The following is a 21,826-nucleotide window of genomic DNA, read 5'->3' on the forward strand; positions in this document are numbered from 1 at the left end:
TTCTAACCATCACTGAAGCTGGAATTCAGGACTTGTGCTTTAAAAATGAATTTGTACTGAAAACCTGTCCATTTTCCCAACTTCTATTTGGCTTAATAACATCATATACTGCAGAAATCTTCTATCAGATCCTGGCTCATACAAAAGGTATTGAAAATTCAGCTCCCCTTCCTACAGGAAAAGGACATGGCCTTGCTTCTGTCTCAGTAGATATCTTTTGATCCAGTCATGACAACCGTACATGAAACCTGACCTTTCAAGGACACAAATATCAGAAGATGAACGTGCTTCTGCCTAGGAAGATGCTAGATTTAGAGAGGCAAGACAATTTGGGATGAATGTATAGTTGGGCGCTTTAGGAATCTGATTCTACGCACAAAGTGTTCTTACCTCCCCAGTTGCCTTTCAGTTTGGTTAAGGAGGTGAAAAGCAGGTTATAAAGTTTGTGGTGTTGCTGAGCTGTCCCTTGGGAGTGCAGAGGGCAGTCAGGCTGAATGCTGAAGCAGGAACTACTCTAGGATGTGATGGCAGTGTGCCAACGGCACATGGCACAAGGCTGTATTTAAGCTAGGGAATGATTTGGGTCTACCATTGTAAGCATCAGCATCGTGCCATCATCATTTCTCTTAAATTTCCTCCCCGCCTTGCTTTCTTCCGAGTGTTATTGATGGTCAGTTGTTTCAGATTAGATTGTATAAAATCTGAGGCTGTGCTTTTCTGTATGTTTTTGACTGTGGGGAATGCAAAAGCTCTTCTTACAGCCTGGGCAGCATCTAGAGTGGAGGATCTCTGACTGGGGCTCCAGACGATAGGTAACAGTGTCCTGTGCTTCAGTAATCTTGGACGCCAGACAGATTCATTCAATTTGTGTCTGTTTGGGGAGTCTGGATGAGCAAAGAGGGTAATTCCAGAGCAGAAGGTGAATGTTTCTAGTTTCATAGCTGATATAAAACATTACAGATAGCAATTTACACTTTCCTACAATCCTGACACAGCTGTTTGCCTCGTGGGATGATTCATTTACACTTAAAGAGAAAAAATAGTGGCAAGAGTGACTCTTCCCTCAGATCCTTTATATTCCTTGCTGCAGATTTCAACATGCCTGTTACCTACCCTGAGTGCTGAACGACTGGCTAGAAGCATTTTTCTGCTTCAAAGAACATAAAGTAAAGCAATTAATCCACTTCCTTCAGGAACCCTCTGTTCTGCCACCCTGCTTCCTCTGCCAGACTCCCTGTTACTGCACCCAGGGATTCATTAGAAAGCAATTCAGACACTTTCATGATGGTATGCCAACTCCTCATTCAAATGCACAGAAGATCCATCCTGCCCCTGGGCTGAGGATACAAATAACCATCCTTAACTCAGCAGGAATTATCCTTGAGAAGACTGCCCCAAAAATGACCCATTAATCCTCATGTTGTAAAAATAGGCAGGCTACCTAATTTTTTGAAAACCAGAGAAATGTATGTGAAATTCCATCACTGCCTGCAAGGCTGGGAGGAAGAAGAGAGGATACACTGTCATAATTAATAATAGAAGGACAAAAGAGTGGTACAAGAGATCTCAGCACTAATCCTGAATCAGGGGTCTGCAGTATTAGCACACACTACTAGTAAGACAAAACAAGGCTACAAGGATACTTCAAATTGCATGCTTCAAAAGCATTTATTATTATTTATGCAGTCAACAATGGTTTGATAATTACAAAATAATTCACTGAAGTATAATCAACACATGCACTACATTTCCCATAACATCGTAAATCCAAATTTCTCTATAAATCCAAATCCAAATGCTACTGAAGCATGAAAACCTCGAGATTTAGAGCTGATTCCTGTAGTGTACATGCTGTATATCACCGGATGAGGTTCCCCCTTGACCTTGACCAAAAGGCAGACCACTGCTTCGATGGAGCTTGGCAGCATTTTAACTACAGCCTCCCACAGCGTGCAAACCTGGCGCGGCTTTTGGGGGTTGCATGCTCTATTCCATGTAATATCTAGAGCTTGATTTTGGCTGAGGAACACAACTACAACCACAGTAAGAAAAGAGTTCCCTGTATTTTGAACATGTTAGGAAGCATTTTAGGACTGCCTGAGGAAGCAGGCTTCTTCCTTCCACACAGGACATTTTCGTAACAAGATCTACAGATACCCAAAGCTTGGAGAGCAAAATGCTCTGAACTCACCCTGGGGATATATCTGAATAAGGAAAAATACAGGGGGGTGAACAAGGGATGCAACTAAGTACGCCAGAAATGACAGCATACTGCAGTAGCTGAGGGACGATAGCTGGTAAAGCCTGTTGACTCAGAAAGACCCAGGTCCCAAGCACTGCTCTGAATCCAAAGTCTTCCACCTTTTCCAGGGTCCCTGAGCAGGGCTCTCCACGGCTGTGTGCCCTCTGCTGTGCATACAGCACTGTGTCTGTGTAAAACACATTTAGAACTGGATTTTTCTCTCAGATGATCAGCTGCATGTTGCTACTTGTTTTGTAAAATTAGCTCCTGTGACTGAATAAAGTACTAATTTCTGACTTTTAACAAAGCAAGCAAAGAAAGTAGAAAGCTCTTGTTCTGTCATCAGATGAAGAAAACTGGAGGTCTGTAGAAATGTTGGATATTCTGTTTAATCAGAAGCTTAATAATCTCTGTAACTTTAATAGGGTGTAGGAAAGAGCATGGTAGCTAAGTTCCTAATTATGGTCATCTTAAAATTGTCAAATCTCAGAGATCTCATTACACCTGGTAAGGAATTTAATTATTCTAGAGACTTCAAAGTGAGTAGGTTTACAAGATTGCTCAGCAGTATGTCTTATTTGTGTTTTATTCATAATAGTTCAGAAGTCATCTCAAGGCATCTACCTCTCCAAAATGGGTATGCATGTATTCTGTGTACATCATGCTGTGCTCCTGTGCTTTAGTATGTGATGAGAAGAATGGCTTGTTTGGCTCATTAGCAGCTGTACTGAGTACGTAGCACATACCATCCATGAATCTATTGTTTTGAGGTAAACAGAAGTCTGGCAAGCATGCACTATGATTGTCTGTTTGATGGGGAGAAATGCTGAATTTTGATTTGCATTTTATTTGCAAAACAATGACAACTTTTTTTTTTGCAGAAATTCATTGATTGCATTCCATGTGCAAAACTATCTGAGATTTTTGTCAAAGCACGCGCGTGTGTGTATATATATTTTTATTGATACTGGGGAAGACAAATAATAGTTTGCATCCACTTCATAGGGTAAGGAAGAGGATAAAAATGAAGCAGAAATTTTTGTATATTAATGGCCAAAACTGCAATCTGCAATCCCTTTTGGAATTACCATTGCAGATAGAGCATCTAGGAGACTCTTCATTTTGTGTCTACCTCAATAAGGCCAAAGTTTCCATGAGAAAAAAGAAGCCCATACAGTGAAATCACACATAGTGAAAGCTCATGACTATTCATCTAGAGCTAAAAACTGGAAAAAAGGAAACATTTTGGAAAGCAGATTATGGGAATAAGAGACACAGGGAAAAGCAGGAGCTGAGTTTATATTAAAAACTTCACCAACACAGCCTTTTGGTGTTGCTTTTGTAAATAAGATGCGAAAGGCAGATGCTCCTTTTTCATCGTTTCACCCTGCATTGAGAATACCAGGGGAGAAGTGACACTGACAGCTAAATGCACAGCAGCCCTCACCATCTGGTACGTAAAGTGCATCAGGGCTCAGCAGAGGAAACAGGGACAAACACCACAAGAATCTATTTTAAACAAATCTGGAGCCAAGGAGAAACCTGTGAGCCAGTCGAGGTGACTGGCACAATGAGCACGAGCAGAAAAAATGGGAAAGCCCACAGTGACCCTTAGGCGTAGGTGAGGGACAGGCACCCTATTGAGTGGTATAGCCACCATGTGTGCACATGTGTATAACCACTCACTGGGTGTCTTTTTCTTTTCAATCTTCAGGAAGAGGCAGCCAGAGTTCTCGCCCACCAGCCAGTGTCCGTCGGCACATGTGCAGCTTTGAAAAATCCCACACTGCAGTGAATGTGTAAGAGAAGCTGCATGACAAAGAGTGGTTTTACCCCTTGCTTTCTCTTTCTCATTGGTTTATCATGTCTAATGATGGGACAAATGTGGTGCATGCCATTAAAGATGGGAAATTTGCTTATGTCCCCTGTTTTGCACAATGCCTTAATCTGATTGTCCAGATGTGATGAAGAGGACACTGAACAATTTTTTTGCAGCTTTTACTTTTTTTTTTTTTAAAGCCTTCAATTTTATTTGTAAATGCCTACAAATTTGCAAATACATCTTTTTTTTGTACTAATTTTATCTTCTTTTTCCATTTAGCCAACATTTTTTTTCTTTTTTACAGTTTTGCTTGGAGATGACATTATCCTGCGTGCTTTAAACAACAATCTTAGTGGCTGTCTCAGGGCAAGACACCTTTGCTGTGCACAGCTCTTGCTAACTGTGCTTGTTAGTGAACTGCTGCTGCAGAGCCAGCAGAGGGAACACAGAAAACACTGGTTTGGTAGGGCTCGAAGACAGGGAAAACACGAGCAGGTACTTGTAAAATAAAACCAGCAGAGTCTGGCCTAGGAACAAGCAGTTGCCTTAAAGTATCTTTAAACAGTAGCAGAGAAATTTTTTCCTGTTATAGTTTCTGAAAGATGTTCAGATTCTGCATATTCTTCATTCAGTGAACAGTAGCAAAGTCCAGCTCTTCAGAAATGAGAAGTGCAAACACTGGCCTCTGAGCAAACACAAACCCGGCAGAGAAAATATGCTAGCTGTGTCAGAAACAGAAAGGCTTCGCCTCATTTCTTCCAGGACAGATTTATGCTCGTTTCCAGCTGATAAACTGCAGATGTGAAACAGTCCTGCTCCCTGCCCCAGGGAAGGTTGTGCAGTGACTAGGTGGAAAGCTGCCTGCGATCCACTGACACAGCATTCTGAGCAGCGCCGTCTCCTTACGGCCAGAGATGCTGCTCAGCTCCTCTATCAGAGACAAAGCATTCGAGCTCTGTACGTGCCTCTGACAGCCTATGCTGTCTGTGGGCAGGTAGCAATGATGTTAATTCAATCAAACCTGCCCCTCTGATTTGCAGATCAGAAGAAATACATACAATGCATCATATATTTGGAGCAGTAGTGATGGTTTTACTGGGCCTGTGCAGCAACCAGATTTGTCACCCTGAAAGGCAAGCTTTGCAAAGCCAGTGTAAGGAGCAGAACAAACAGTTTTTTATTAGCTTTCAGTATGACAACAATATGCCCTTCTTTTCTGATCTGGAACAAGTGCTGCAGATTCCCAGAGCACAGATCGCCAATTGTCTGTCTGGGAAGACTGATGGTGAGATGGGAGTCCAACACGGGCGTACCATTAGGAGGCAAAGGCGAATGCAACAACAGATATATTCAAAAAGCATGGGCACAAGCTGTAAAACTCCTGAGCACAGGGAAGGCTGAACATCCTGCTTTTTGCATGACAACGCTTGGGATTTTTTTTTTCAGTTTAGAAAAAAAAATCCTCATCCACATGAGCTCCTGAGAAACACTTCTGGTGGGACTCCAGAAGGGACTTCAAATGCTTGTGGCAGCTGCACGGATAGGAAAGGCTTCAAAAAGCAGCGAAGCTTTTCAAACCGGCTGAGCATGAAGCTTGCTGTTGTGGCTTCTCTGCCCATCCCAGCCCCTCGGGCTTCTCTCTCCCTCCAGCCAGGGCTGATGCTTTCAGAGGCCTGGCAGTGCTGCACTGCGGCCAGGGGAAGGTCACGTCCTCCACCAGTGACCGACTGCCTGAGCTCCCTCTGGCCATGCAGCCTACAGTAGGCAAGTGACCGTCATTTCACCACTGCCTGGCCTCTTGCCTGAGCCTCCGTCACCAGAACTGCAGCAGTTTGCAAGGCTGGATTTTCCTGAGGAAGCCCCACTTCATTACCTCAACCCCGAGTGCTATGGTTTCCCTCACCTTCTAGTTACAAGCAATTAGATGTAGGGACTTGAAATTTTCTTGTGCTTTTATGTACACAGTACTTAGCATCAGTTATTGAGCTAATGTTGATCTCCATTCTCCGTAACATCCTGGAGACGGTAGAAAACGCAGAATCATGAAAATACAGAATCATAAAAATTTATTATCACATTAAAAAAAACCTCAGAAACATCAGCTTTGAGTTTCAGGGCTCTTTTCTTCTGAAGCTGCACATTCGTTACCATGGAAACTTTCAGATACACCCAGAAAACCCACAGGCTTTACCAGCTGCTTTATCTACTGCAGCATATTAGGGAGAGCTGCGTGTTACAAAAGAGAGGCCTCATGACTAAGCTTCCTGTGGCAACTGGGTTAAGTTTGCACTCAAAATGCTGGCATGTTAAGGCAACTCTGATGGCTCTTTGAGCACTGTTTAAACTGTTGGGAGTTTATTTTATGCTCAAGTATACCAGAGAATCTGACCAGTTATAGTGGGAGAAAGACCTCATCGGCCACTAACTCTGCAAGGGCTGCACACTTTTTGGCAACAAATATCCAGAGCAACAGGCTTTTACCAGCTCATCACGAATTTATTCCTGTTCTGATATGGCTATTGGTGAGGAAATATTCTGGATTTTCAGTATAATTTGTCCCTTTTGTAATTTCATCTAGGTCTCTCAGTTGTGCATCTGTATGCTGTATGAAATACCTTCCAGCCTCAGTGCTAATGCCTTTCAGCTGTCTGAAATCAAACTGGATGCGTTCAGCTAATTTAGCTCTCTCACAGACTCTGTCCCCGATGGTTTTTTGTTGCTGTTCTGTAAACAGCTTCCAATTCTTCAATTTCTTTCTGGTAAAAACTGTGATGCCCCAAATCATTTTCCATCAGAACCACAGAGGATTACAGAAAGCAAGGAAAAACCTCCAACTGTCTTAATTACTATTAAACTGCATTCATAGGAAAGACCTCCTAAGCTCTGTACCATGGTGTGGTGCTTTTGAGTGGGGAACACAGAGTTCATGGGCTTTTTTTTGTGGTTTTATTGTATTCAAAGTTCATGAATTAGTTTCTTATTCAACAGCAGCTCTAGATCTTTTTCTACGTTATTTCTTTTGATGCAATGTTTTTTGAAGGTTGTTGATCTTCACAGCCTTCACGTCCTACAGACTATTTTGTCTTGTTTGTACCCACCTACACTTTTCCTAAATTAATTTCATTCTATCATTTTCTTCCCGCGTTCCTGAGCTTTCCAGGTCCCTTTGCTCAAAACATGCTAATTTTCAGTTTTCAGGTTCTATTAGCTGTGCTCCTTTTTGAGCCTGTCTGAATAAATGCTTCAGTTCAGGTATGGTCATTGGCTGCACTGTCACATACATTTATTTGAATGAGCAGAATGAGACACACCTTCAGGTAACACAAATCAACAGATATCAGAGGATCTGTGATAATTTACACCATGCCTTTTCCATGCACTGACTTTAAAATCTTTTAAAAAAATTACAAAGTTGATCCAGTAGGATATATTCATTCTGAATATTTGATGGGGGTTACTTATTACAACATAAACAGATTCAAAAATTATTCGCTAGTCAGAATACTTTTTAATTTCACTTTGATTTGCAGGTTTCTGACCTTAATTTCTTGAACGCTGGAAGAATTTGATTGCTATTTGGGACGAACTTGTTTATTATCCTGAACTTTGTATTATCTATTAGAATAAGTTGTTTTCTCCAAGCAACATACTAGCAGCTATTTGATTTATTTTTTTTTCAAAATACTTAATGAACACATTGGTGAACCAAAGTTTCTTGACTAATAATTAGATGGATGACTGAAATGTGACATCGCATCTATATTTCAGATGAGACTAAAAAGTAGTAGTAATTATATTTAGCAGTCAGTGCTTTATACACATTGTCAGTGTAATATTCTCACACCTTTGTCTGAGCTAGGTAAGATCTGTGATACGTGATGAAGTTGTAGGACTTCAGCTACACTGAAGCATTGCAGTGAGCATCTCTCTTGCCTCCCCCCCCAATTTACAGTTGTATAATAGTGTCCATGCAGATATACATAATTGTTAAGTCCCAAAGTGAATAAATCTATTTATTTAGGGATATTTGGCTATATCTGAGCTGTTGGATTTGGGATTATTTCCCTGTGACCAGGTATTGAACCTAACAGCAACCTGGTTCCATGGTAGCACAAGTGTAGAGTGTGTGACCCCACTCCTGGCTCTTGCTTTCCCCATTTGGGTGACCAGGGCATGGGAGAGAGGGGAGGAGGGGAGATGGCTGGCACCCTCTGATCCTTCCCCAAGATCTGACCCCAACCAGGGGACCCTGTGGGTGGAAACCAGGATCACATCACAGGGTACTCAAGCCAGACGTAGCTACTGCATCCACATTACAGTCTGTATAAGATAAACATTTAAATTTAAAAAAGAAAAAAATCAGCAAAAAAATCAGTTATCAAAAGGGGCAATGTACGTTAGAAAGCTTCTGTGTAGCTCAGATCAAAGTAATATTTAACTTTTGCAGCAGAGTAACTAACGAAGGAAATGAATAAGTTAGATACACCTGGTGTAAGCCTGTGGCAAGGCACAGGGTTGGAAAGGCAGCTCTGGGCTTGTGTTCACTCACAACACCAAGTCTCATCAGGTTCTGCCCCTGTGAGACCAGCTGACAGTGTTATGTTTTCCTGTATTTTGTGTAGCAGTTTCCATCATACATTTAAAGCAGCTCTCTGTTTTACATAGAACATTGTGTCCCATGCCCAAGGCAATTTTGTCCAAAAAAAAAAAAAAAAAAGGGAGGGGAGCGACAAGGAAAAGTTAGTTCAGTAATTTAAATTTCCAGCAACACAAGTGGGAGGTTAAACTTTGCTCTAATTATACAGCACCACAGAAAGCTCTGGAGTCACACTGTGAGAACTGTTGTAAGGACCTCTTATCAGCGAGATAGAGATTAGAGTGTAAATGGACTAAGGCTGCAATTGGTTTGTGATTCTTTTTTTCCTTTTGAGTGATAATATCAGGCAAAAAACCTGAGCAAACACCAGAGAGGGACTGTGGTGGAGGATGGCTCCCTTACTCCTGGGTGAGCACCAGAGAGGTTAAACCCGGGCTAGTAAAAGAGTTGAGTCCCTAGAAGCAAGGTTCCAAAAATTAGGCTTGCAGGAAGATGCCAACCAGCATGGCCTGCTCTGCTAATGAGGGGCAGGGCTGATTGCTGCAGCTCTGAGAGGAGGGTCCTGTTTAGCACAAGGAGACAGCACTATCTTGGACTAAGATGAGTTCACGCCCTTAATCAAACTTCATGCCCTGGTGGCCTTACTGAAATGGAGACAATAGTGGAGGAGACCTTGGGTATAGCAGCAAAGCACCTGCCGTGTGCTGCAGCACAGGTGCGGGCCTTAAATTTTAAGCTTGTTGGGGTGGGTCCTGGGAACAGCGAGGCCACAGTGGGACACAGCTTTGCTCAGGCTCGTTACTGCTTCTTACGTGACTACAGAGTTGGAAAAAGCTTATGTATGGCCAACTGCCCTTCTGCGGGCAGGGCAGATTCCTCTGCTGGCTTCCCTGGGAGGGCAGCCATCAGCAACTGCTGTTGGAGCTGAGAAAGGTTTTGTCCAATGCACAGATTTGGATGGGGCCTTTCCTTTGCTCTGTCTCCCCGCTGTCTCTAAAGGCTGGCCATCTCTGTGTACGTGCACAGGGACAGCCCTACACATGCTGTTTTCTGGAGCAGAGCTGTCAGGTGACAGGTCACTGTGTCCCACTCTGTAAAGGTGGGAACATCATTTGTTGACTGGGCAGTACGTGACATTGGCCTCGTCTGGTTGCTGGTAAGACAGTTCAGGGTTTGGTTTGGACCTAATTTTTGCTGACAAAGTTTATAGGCCCTTCTCTGGTTGCATTTAATGTTCATTCCTAAGATTTTATCTTTGTAGAAGGGACCGCCAGATTATGTCAATGCTTCCTACTGGCTGTGGCATTTCAGTTACTATAGTGACTACGAGGAGGTAGGTGTGGCCAAAGCATCAGTCTGACAATGAAAGAAAGGGAACATATATCGCTTCTCTTATAACCTCTTCCACTGGTTAATTGCCATTCCTGCTTTAAAAAAAAAACACAAAACAGCTTTATATCATAAATCTGTACTCCAAATCCTTTCTAATACCACCAGGCCTGGCCCAAATGACTGTATTCCTCATCTCAGCATGCGTAAGACGCTCCCTCAGCTCACGGCCACTTGGAGAAGAAAGACCACAACCCTGGAGGGATGAAACAATGGGTGAACTTTAGCAGATCAAGGAATGTCCCTTCTTTTTCAACCGGAAGGGCTCTTTCTGAAGCACTTTGCCTGACTGCCTCTAGCTGCTTCACTCTGGCAGTGACAAAGAGTACATCAGATGAGGAGCCATTTCCCAACGTGTCAGTTCCTAAAGTTAACCTCACCAGAGTACATATCACTCTGTTTAACCATTGCATGTGGTATCAGTTAGGGATTGTTATGCATAAAATGTTCAAGGCAAAAAAGACAAAGGTTCAGGCACACAGGACTGAAAGTTCATCTAATTCTCTATGCTCTGGATCTCAGGCTACAGCTTTGCTGGTGAGAGGATCAGAGAGCTGCACAGACTAGATTACCTTAGACCACTGGGGAAATCATCTTCCAGCTCAGGAGCATTCAGCCTCTAAGATGTAAAGAAACCTCTGCTATCCAAGCTATCCAATGTCTAAAGTAAGACATCTTCAGGACCCTGCAGTGTCGGGAGGAACCACCTGTTGTGGGGCGCTCAGATTTGACTTTGCTCCAAAGAAGCCAACAAGGTCAGATGCTCCAGGCACTGGCAGGAGCCTGTTTTGTTCAAGAACTCTGTTCTTGGCCTGTGACTGGACTTGAGTCTGGGGCACTCCTAGTCACATGCAGAAGCAGTATTTTGAGCAGCTGGAGATACTTAATGAACAGTGAGCCACCATCAAACAAGCTGTAGGAATGTCCTACAGCTGCATAAGGGTATTTTGGACCACAGTCTCAGATTTAGGTACATTGGTTCTTTTAAAGACTTCCTGCAAGTAACTGTTAAGGTCTGAAGTTTTCTGGCTTATTTATATTAATCAGCTGAAAGTATCTGAAAATTACTGTCCCAGAGTCATGCAGAGAATACTTTGTAAAGATCAATGCATATATTAAGTAGAAACACTTTGAATTACCAAAAATAGTGACAAATCTGCTCATGGAACTAATAAAATATCACACAGGAAATATACTTATGTCTGTTCCCCCAGAATACAAAAACCCTGGACAAAGCTGTGATGAAAATTGAGAAACACCAACTAAATTTAATGTATGTTCTTGCCTATAAAGCCAAAGCAAGCCCATCTTATTTGTCGATAGGATACCCAAGAATCTGTTTGAACACTTAGGCCAGATCCAAGGATTTGAAGTTTTACACTTGAGTGTTAAACTGGGTATACACAGCCACAAACCTTAAGATCCTTTGAGCCTCCAAGGAGTTAACTTCTAGGCAGTAAGTGTGAAGTTTAAATCCTATGGGGAATCGTATAAAGGAGGTAGAAAGTTAGGAAAGGCATATAAATACGTGATGGGCATGAAATGGGTAACTGTTCTATTGAAAAAAGTAAGAAAACACCAGTTAGTCCCACCTTGTCACTGTGCAATTGAACATCCCAGTTCAGTCCCTCGACTGTGATCTGGCTTGGTGCCCTCTCCTGCCTTTGTGTGGAAAAATCATCCTTTCTCCCATTATACCAGGCAGATTATTTCAATCTTCACCTTCTCCCACAGATACTGCCTTCAAAAAAGCAGGTGACAATCACTTGGCAAACGGTGACCATGCATCCCACGTGCAGTCAGGATTGTCACCATTGCTTTGCACAAATGAAATGACTCCTAAATCGCTGAGACCCAGTTCAGGTCTCAGCTTTCCCAGCCCCATCTTTCCTTTTTGTCTAAACATCCATTAATGCCATTCAAGGTTATCTGGTCTGTGTTCCAGGATAGAAAGCATTTTTCATGCATGTTAGTTGTTAATTCTGCCCAAATGTGTCAATCTTGGTGTGACTCCCTACCAGCTGTCCAGCAAGAGAAGAACACAAGTATTGATATGACACTCTTGTGACTGTCTCAAAAGTGACTCAGTAACAGGCTAATGGCTCACTGACACAGCAAGGTGAGGGAAAGAGCTGGAACAAAAGGCTGAGGAGAACAGTAACAGAACAGTAACAGGTTTATTGATGTTTGAGTATTGCAGTCCCAGCACAGTTTAAGTATGGCCGTTGATTTGGGCTTGATTAAGTACGTTATGGAGAGTGCTACCGAGGAAAGAAGCCAGAAGAGCAGAATTTGAGAGTAAGGGGGAGGAAAGTGAACTGAATAGGGGGAAGATCTGAAGACAGAGGTAGTGAGTTCCTTAAAATAGCATTGCTTGCCTTCGATGTAAAATGCAAAATCTTGGGAATAAAATGAGATAGAGACTAAACAGATGGTGTGAGGAGGGATTCAAAAGTGAGATGACACACCAGAGTTAGAGATGAAGAAGTAAATGATGCAGAAGTGGACTTAGCATAAGAAAGAGCAGATAATCATCATGGTTTTTTTCAGAAAAGCCCTTTGCAGTGTTTGTAAGCTATACCATCAACAAAATATAGGATAAGAGCACTTGACTTTTTTTTCTCTCTACAAGAAGAGACTTGTTTTGAACTTAAAACAGACAAAACGTGTTTATGTGTGAAGAGTTTGTGGATCTTGGTATGTTAACATATTACTTTAAAAATCTTTCACACCCAACAGTTACATTCATTTGCTTATCTCTGTAGCACTTCAAAAACATGTCATACCACAGCTCAAAATGGTAATACTTCTAAACCTTCATTCTTAACTTTTCATTGATCACTATAATATAGAGGTTTCATTCTTCAGCTGGGAACTTGGCTTTTTTTCCCTCTAGGTTAATAGTCTAAATCCAAACAGCTCCAGGTCCTACCAACTACCTGCTTTGGGAAAGTTTTTTAGATTGGCCCTTTCTTGTGAGCCAGTTCCCACAGAAGTGGTGAGTCACAGGTCCAGCATTTGGAGTCTGGAGTTGGAGATGAACTTCCCAGCTTGGATCCATCTCAAGTTCTATTTTTTTCTCCAGGACTATTTACTGGTCAGCAGAAAAATGCCACATTGTCATGTAAATCTCTTTTCCGTTTTGCCAGATTTACAACATTATCTGTGTTGTACCAGTTTCTTCCAGCTATGTCAAAGTCAGTCAATTTTTCTTTTTACAAAATTCAATTGGTAATTATTTACTCCCTGAAAAGAGAAGCCCAGGAGCCTGAGTAAGGAAAAGCAAAATGCTTAGAACAATATTGCAGGCCGAATGTAAGGGAAGCGATCTCCCCTGTTGTGTGCAGTAGCAGGAGGCAATGCCACTGTGCCAGCCTCCCACCCAGATTGCCTCCCACCTGCACTGCAGTCACAGGGTCTGGAATTTAATCCTTTGTTTACTTCTGCCCCCTGAGGGATGAAACCCTGAGATAAAGCTGCTCCACATAAATCATCTACAGAATTTCTCTCTGTCTCTGGTTTCCACCCAGGTGATGTATATTATAATTTTTGAATGATCTCTACCGCCTGACCTGCAATTAAACAATTGCTTGGTCCTCTTAAGTACTCCTCAGCTCCCTGTCCCACCAGCTGCTAATGAGATATCACTCTGCTTTGAGTGCTGCTCCCTGCAAAGGTACAGGGAAATGTAAGAAACCTGCTGTTCCTCAGGGACACTCAGCCAAACAGCCCAGCGTTTTGATGGGATCCAGCCCGTATGCGGAGTCGGAGGGTTCGACTCGCCATGATCGTGTCGCTGCTTGTTCTTCCACCCACGCAAACCAACTGTGTTCAATCCCAGCATTTTATCCTGGTTTGTAAATAATAGTCGCTCGGAAAGAAGTGCGTTTGCCTCCTACCTGATGGCAGCCCTGGGAGTCCTTCATTTCTGTAATAGCTAATCTGTTCCTAAGTGCAAAGAGGGGCCAGGGAATAAAAAGGGGAGGAGGGGCTAATAACAATTCCTCTCTCTACCCAGAGTGCCAAAGGGTAAGGCTGTGGGTTGGTTTTCTTCCAATGGTTTGGTGATATTTCCTATAAGCTGTAAATCAGGCTTAATTAAAGCTCTTCCTGTAACTTTTTTCCCCTTTTTTTCTTCCCCCCCTTCAAGGTGGTGTGAGCAAACCTAGATATAAAATGACGTATCTAGAGCCCTCAACACAGAGCCAGCCCTTCCAGAGCCCTTCCCGTGGGCTAAGCTTTCCAGGCTGGCTGTAGGGTGGGTAACCAGCAGGGAGTAATTGCTTTTGGATGAAAATCACAGTAATTGCTTCTGTTAAAAGACGCCGTTGTTTCCTTCCGTAGCATTTCTGGGAGGACACGAAGAACTCGAGGGGGGAGGCTTATTAATGAGGCAAAGCAATCAGTATTTTTGTAGGCTTGTTTGTTATACTGCCTGTGTCTGCGTAATGTAAATGCAAATAAACCCATCTTTATTTTATTCATAGTTCTAATGGAAAGTCTGTGTCATGGTCTGAACCAGGTGGAAGACAAGCTCCCAAGGGGGAACATATGTGGCACAGACTCTCAGTGCATGTGAAGAACCAGGAGACAGGGTGCAATCAGACAGCGGTGATCAAACCCCTCACTAAAAGCTACCACGGCCAAAGCAAGAGCCTGACTTTTACCGACATCAGCAGTAAGACTCTGTACGATGTGGAGGAAGAAGACAGAGAGCCCGTTCGCCTCAACCAGCCCGGCAGCCCCTCCATGGTGGTTCACAGGCGGGTGGCGACGACCCCCCCACTGCAGGCCACAGTGGAGGAGACCCACCTCTTCTTGCCCGACCAGTCCCCCAAGACTCTGCCCCTGCAGCCACGGTCTCTCATGGACCAGCTGCAAGGGGTGGTCAACAAATATGCCCCTGGCATCCCTGACTTCAACACCATCCTCCCTGCGCCCGGCTTGGGGAATGGTGTGCGGCCCCCCTACCAGCCACCCCCACCACCACAGCCACCCCTGCCACCTCTCCAGGTGGCCTCCTTCAGCGAGGAGCCCCTGTCTCCCCCGGCTGAGGAAGCGGAGAGCGAGAAGCTGAAGCTCATTCAGGGATATGTCTATGAGAAGAACCCAGAGGAGGAGGAGGAGGAGGAGCCGGAGACCAGCAAACTGACTCTGGAAGACTCCCCGGCACTGACGCCCCCGTCGCCTTTCCGGGATTCGGTGACTTCGGGCAGCTCCATGCCCAGCTCCCCCGTCTCAGAGTCGGTGCTCTGCACCCCCCCAGATATGACCTATGCCTCTGTCATCCTGAGGGATTATAAGCAAAGCTCGTCCACTTTGTAGAAGCTGTGAGAGACGAGAAGGACTTTGGCAGTTGCCCGCTGGGAGGTCCTGGGGAGACAAGTCTCCCAGGGCTGAAGGGAGAGAGCGCAGAGAACAAAGTCACATATGACAGGGCAAAAAAACTTCATCCTGCACTTCAATAAATAAAAGGAAAGAAAAAGAAAAAAAATCCATTCTGAGGGCTCAAAATTCCTCTAGCTGTTAAAAATAAAAACACTGTACTTTGAGCAAATGGTAGGAAACCATAACAAAGCACAAACCCAAGAGAAAACTTCTATAGCAAAAAAATTAATAAACACACCAGAAAAAAAAAAAAAATAAAAATCACACTTAGTCACACCGTCTCTTGGCAATGCTTGAAAAGGACTCTGGGAAGTGTGACCTGGAGAAGTCATTAGCACATCTCATGACTGCTGTCTGCTGTGGAGGCAACACACCCAGGAGCTGGCAGGGCGGAGGGTGGCGAGGAGGAATGAATCTACTTGTATATGAGACAGAATATGCATAAATATTTCTTCCCTGGTTTCTACAGGTGGTATAACTGCATAATGTGTTTGGGGGAGAGGAGCTGAGATAATGTGAAAGCACATGGCTCTTACTGACTTTTGTCTGAACAATTTGTTCTTCATACTAGGCTGCTTTTTGGGGGATCTGGGCTTTTTTAAACACAGATTGTGAACAGAGCAAGAAATATGATCAAGTTGAGACTCGAGAGGTTTCTGAAGAAAGCCCTCGCTGTAGTACTTGTAATATGATAAGGACTTAGAAAAACTGCCCTTTTGTATAAGATTGCAAACCATGTGGCTAAACTGTTACACAACATTTCCTGTAGCAGAACAATATTTATTGACTAACTTTTCATAATACAACATATTTGCCATGTGATTACATCATTCCTTTGTGTTACTTTGGAATCAAATACATTGGAAAATAGCTGTATACTTAGAGCAACAACTATTACTCTGAAAGAAAGGCCATTCCGTGCTGGGGGTTATAGATTCAGTTTGGAAGCAAGAGAGTGAGAGTACGTTTGTGTTTCTGTATGCGTGTGTACGGTATGCGTGAAGAGTAATGTCCAATAACTACCACTGGAAGATTGTCATATATACTATGAATATTTTTATGTTTAAACCATGTTTTATATCGCATTGTTACAAATATTCGATAGATCTTTGGAGGTTTGTATGCTGTGCTAACACATTTATTTCTTTTCATATACAAGCTGAGACAGTTGTTACCCTTATAATAGGGTGCTTTATTTTGCAGATATTTTATGAAGTAGACATATGGTATTAATAACCAGTGCATTGAAAACTTGTTATTTTACATGTTTGCAGCAAGTGTGGCTAACAAAAAAAAAAAAAAAAAGAAAATGCAAAAAGAAAAAAGTCTGTTTTAGAAATCTTGCACATGCCAGTATAAAGGTGAGACAGGAAAAGTAATTAAACTATTTTGTTGTTTCATATAATTAAAATTAAAATCATGTCTGGACAGGAAATTTCATCAGTGCTTAATGTGTGCATAAATTCCCAGGGTTTGTTATAGGCAATTCTTTTAATCTCTTTATGATGTTTATTTGTGTGTTCTTTTCATATGATTTCACTTCTATTTAATGTACAATATTGTATCTTAAAGATCACTTCTAAGCAGCTGTAGTTCTGTCATTCATTCCTCCTCCGCTATCCTTCACGTGTTTCCTAGAGATGGGCCTAGTCCAAAGCTCTCTAATGGCTGGCATGTTCAAAGTCCGGGTCTAATTGCTGTGGCTTGATCTTAATTATATTTATTATTACCCTATTTATAAATGTGCATATTATACATATACAGGACAGGATTTTAGCTGCTATGAATTTTATTGTGCTGTTGAATTTAGCTAAGGATCTGTCCCACAGTTCTACACTTTATTTCCAAAGATATTTTTAAGGAATCTCTTCATGTTAATATAATTGCAAAACCTGATTTTAACCATGCTTCTTGTGAATGTTCTATCAGGGTTTTTCTGAATTCGGCATATTTCTACTCTTTTTCTTTCTTTTCACTTGAATTTTAAGAAGTCCTGTGGCCAGTCATCAATTCTTCTCTGAAGATCCAAATCTCATTGTTTCGCTCTAATTATATAGTAGTAGTATTGGAAGGATTGGCTGGTGCTCAAAATCAGATAGAGCCTTTTCTCCTCATCCTCTTTTCACTATGTTTGCTCATTTTGATATGACTAGTGGCCAACTGCTATCATTGTCCCCACGTGGAAAGCATGAAATGACTTTGCCCAAAGACGTGGTTATGTCTTCTTCAGTAGATTGATGTCTCTATAATGAACTGAAGATACCTGAGGGTCAGATGGTTGATATTTGTCTGCTTGGGGCTTTTTGGAGTTTTTTTTGTTGTTGGTTCTGTTTTATAGTGCTGATAACTCATTAAAGCAATGAGAAAAATGCCATATTTTCTTTGCTGATCACCACACTGGCAATGAATTCTATCTTATAAACCTAGCATAAGATTTTTGTGCTGTTTCCAAAAACATACATTGTTAGTAGCACAGGGTTAGTACTTGGAAGCCAGTCTTTGAAGAAATGAGCTAGATAAGAAAAAGGAAAAAGAAAAAGGTCGTATAGATGGGACACACCAATGTGGCAAGGCACTACTGTTTTCATATCTGTCTGTTTTGAACATATTAAGCACTGATTTTATTACTGCAATGTAATTATATCATGAATAGGAGTTTTCTTGAAATTCAATATATTAGCTTTTAGTTTGTAATTGTTAAAACCAGAAACATACACATACATAAATATATCTAAAAAGCAAGAACTCACCTTGTGTGTGTAGTTGTATGAGCTATGAAGCTTCCTGTAAAACTTCTTTCTTTTGGTCTGTCAAATGCTTGATGAAAACTGCCTTTTTGTCAAAATGATCTTGAAAATGCTGTAAAATAAATATTTTCTATTTATTATTTAAAAATGTAATGCCAACATTGTTAATTTTTGCTTCCTAAGCAGAAAATAGCCCTGCTAGTAACTACTTGTTCCAGGTCTTTTCAGCATCATGTGAGAGAGATGGTGGGATGCTCAGATGGAGGTAGGTATTGATTAGATTGTGGCACGTAGGTGAGATGATGGAGGGCTTGAAGATTTTCATTTAGAAAACAAAAACCAGCTTTTTGGCTTCCTAATAGAAATCAGGAGCAACGTAGATGCGTGTTTGGTTAGAAGAGAATTCAATGGGAAATGACAGGAAATTTTGCTCCCCAAGGGGATGGGGAAACACCAGCCCTTCGCTGAAAGTGTTTGGCTCTTTGGGATGTCAGCTTCTCCCATCAGGGAAACTCAAATATGCTTTCTTGACAGCTATAAGCATTCATCCATCCCAGATATCTTGTGCCTCCTTCCTTTATTCCCTCTATATAGAGCAAAATACTGGGACTCTTGACCCCTGCTCTGCAACTCACACACACCTGTGTGACTTTTGGGGAACTCCTGAGCTGCTGCGTGCCTCAGCCTGGGGCTCAGTAAGATGGGAATATAAATGCTTTTTCTGGAGCCCTGCTGAGATTTTCGGACCCAAGTGGCACTAGACATAGAAGATCTAGCCCTTTTTTCTCTTTACACTTGCAAATAGGCTTGTTTCTAGTGGCTCCTTGTTTTGGATCTGGCCTTGCAAGAGCCTGTGTCTGAGGAGTCAGTTCACCTACAACTACTGCACTGCTGGAGTACAGAGGATGACATTACATTCACAGGTAAGTGCCAAAAGTTTAGTCTCCCTACTTGTACGTTTTGTCGGGTTTGGGGGAAGGGGTCCTTCTTTTTTTTTTTTATTTTTTTTATTTATTTTTCAATTAAAGACTAAGCAATCTATGTCTTAGTAGAGGTACCGCTGATCAAGTGGACTCAGTTCTAAAAACTCCCTCGGGGTAAAACAGCAGTTACTCTTCCCCAGAGCGCTCAGTGCGGTGTCGCTGCCAGCTCCTTTCTTGCAACCCGTTCCTGTTTGCGGGATCCAGCCCACAGCACCTCGTCCTGAGCCCTCTGCACATCCCGGCAGTGCACGTGGCATTTGGGGATACATTGTACCACGAGCATGGGAATAAGTGTGATGGTAACATCTGAGAATCATCTAAGAAATATTATAACAATTGTTATCTGGTCTCTAACTAGCTGCACATATGCTGTGCAAATGAATTCATTTTCAAACTGCAGTATTCGCATGGGAGGTTAGTGCTAATTGTTTTATGCATGACTTTCCAAACAGTCTGACTAGCAGAACGAGACCAGCAAGTCTTACTTTCTTTTTGATGTGGTTTCAGTTTTTGTATTGCTGTGTTTTGAGCTTCCAGCATGGATGAGAATCATTTCAGTTTAAGTCATTCTAGACCACAGAAATATTTCAGTTCGTATTCTTTTTTTTTTTTTTTCCCCTAATTTCTCCACATAAACGTACAACAATATGAACATTAGCAGAAAGAGCAGAGTGGGCAAAATCTGTATAAACAGACTCCAGTAGATATGAGCAAACAACAGTTGGTGGAAGTGCTAAGGGAAAATATGTAGAAGGCCAGATGCTCCAGCCTGTTAAAGCTGCTTTATTGGTCTCTAGATTTCCAGAGCAGATCTTAATGTGCTTTAGTCTGGCAAAGAAAAAGACTGCTCTGGTGCTATAGAGTCTATTGAGAGTCCTCTGGCCCCAGCCTCAAGGACAGATAACATGAAAGGTGAAAAGGGAATGAAGTTATATGCCTGCATTTCTCTTGATATAACCTAAGAAAAGGCATAACAAAATCCAAGGCTGGGGAGACACAAGTATGAAAGCTTTAAATTAGAAATAAGCAAATCAGAATTGTCAAGATAATTGAGTGCTGCAGCAGATGGTTGGGAGATTTAAGCAAATTTTCTTTAAGTCTTCAAACCAGTGAGGCATTCACCGGGTAGAAGTGTTAGACTTCTGCTACATGGGGGTCATTTTAAATGACCGTAATATACACAAGCTGCCAAAAAAGCCCATCTAAAATAACTTTACACTGAGTAAATGGATGACTGGTCCAGGACCACAGAGCAGCAAAGCAGCTTAGCATACTTGAGTTTTAGTCTCCAGCCTCCTGCCAAGGACAGAGTGTTGGCGACTCCACCAGCCTGGTCCAGGCCTATCTGCCCAAGCTCTGCTCAGTAAACTGGGTCCTTTAACCTAGGCTAGTGTGTCACATCCACCTTGTGCAGAGTAAGTGGCCACCAGAACCAAAGGGCAAGGGAAATTGGGCCCCTGGAATTGTATTCAATGCTTTTAGGGAAGAACAGAGAAGCAGGTTGCTAATAGCTGTTCTAGTCAAGGTCTGAGCGGCTGTTAAAAATGTTTCTTACATGGGAGTGGGAAAAGCGTGGTTTTGCAGATTGTATTGTTGTGGTGAGTTTTTTTCCCAAATAAATGAGTCACTAGACACTTGGCAAGTACCTGTCTGCAAATCACTGGGAAGGAGAAGCAGACTCTGTAATGAATATCAAGGCCTATTTTTGTCTGTGTAAGATTTCCAACAGGGATACTAGCAAAAAAGGGAGATAAGGCATGTATGTCATGGAGCCAAGTGCGCGGTACTACCATGGGCCCCATATCTGGACCTGTTCCCACACTGTGGTGAACCCTCCAAGCTCCCCCACAGAGATGGTAGATGTGACTGTTTGACATTTCCAGTGCTACAGGTAAATCCTATCCAACTCAAAAAACAAGCAAAGTATTCTTCGCCTTTGCTAATTCAACTCAGTAAATCACACAAGAGAGGACTGCCCCCCACCTGAGAGAACAGGTCACTCTTTGGTACCAAGAAAGAGCATCTGTTATCTACTCAAAAGTGGGCGTAAGCAGTATATCTCTACAGAAGTAAAATATCATTGTGAGTTGTGGGTTTCCATAACCAAAAGGCCTCTAGGTAGGTGGAGAAGCAGCTGGCACAGACACCAGTGCAGACAGATAAGAGTTTAGGAGTGGTATGTATCTATGACATTCAATCCGCCCACTTATTATTGCACAGCATGCAGTATGTAGGTGGCATGAGATCCATCCTCCCACCCACGCCACGGTATGGTGCGTGGGACTCCTACTTCTCTGTGCTGCTCCAAGTCTGTATCAGGAACAGGGGTCTGTGAGACCTTGCTGGAAAGGTGGTGTGCCTGGGGGACTGGCTCTGGGTAGATGGGTGTCTGGTCGGCTCCCTCTGACTCCCTGTTTCCTTTACACACAGGGTGTCTTCACAAGGCACCAAGAGCTAATTTTCCTTGCAGGCACCTCCTAGAGGTGTGGGATTTCAGTGCTGTGGAGATCATTGAAAGAAGTCAATGTTTTAACAAGAGCTGTTTCCCTAGCTCCCCTCCAACAGACTGCATGAAGGCTGAGGTGAGACCAGTCTCCCCAGCTATGGCCAAGCAGACCTGTCCATCCTAAAGCCCAAATCTGGGGGGGGGGGGGGGGG

At 42.6% G+C, this 21,826-nt stretch overlaps 1 protein-coding gene across 6 annotated transcripts in view; it reads left to right on the plus strand.

The window, feature by feature from the left end:
* Positions 1-18,333, plus strand: part of GRM1 (glutamate receptor, metabotropic 1) — a 188,251-nt gene extending 169,918 nt beyond the window's left edge. The window contains exons 9-11 of one of the 6 annotated variants that reach the window (XM_014951095.1): positions 2,841-2,879; positions 3,957-4,041; positions 14,573-14,706. In XM_014951095.1, the coding sequence (XP_014806581.1) occupies positions 2,841-2,879; positions 3,957-4,017 (100 nt within the window). In that variant the 3' untranslated portion in view covers positions 4,018-4,041; positions 14,573-14,706. Of the gene's footprint in view, positions 1-2,840; positions 2,880-3,956; positions 4,042-14,537 lie in introns of all 6 variants that reach the window. The other 5 variants (XM_014951094.1, XM_014951097.1, XM_014951096.1 and 2 more) reach the window with 5 other exon arrangements.
* Positions 18,334-21,826: the final 3,493 nt, after the last annotated feature.

The sequence above is a fragment of the Calidris pugnax genome, unplaced genomic scaffold (assembly GCF_001431845.1).
Source record: "Calidris pugnax isolate Ruff unplaced genomic scaffold, ASM143184v1 scaffold24, whole genome shotgun sequence".
NCBI classification, from domain to species: Eukaryota; Metazoa; Chordata; class Aves; order Charadriiformes; family Scolopacidae; genus Calidris; species Calidris pugnax.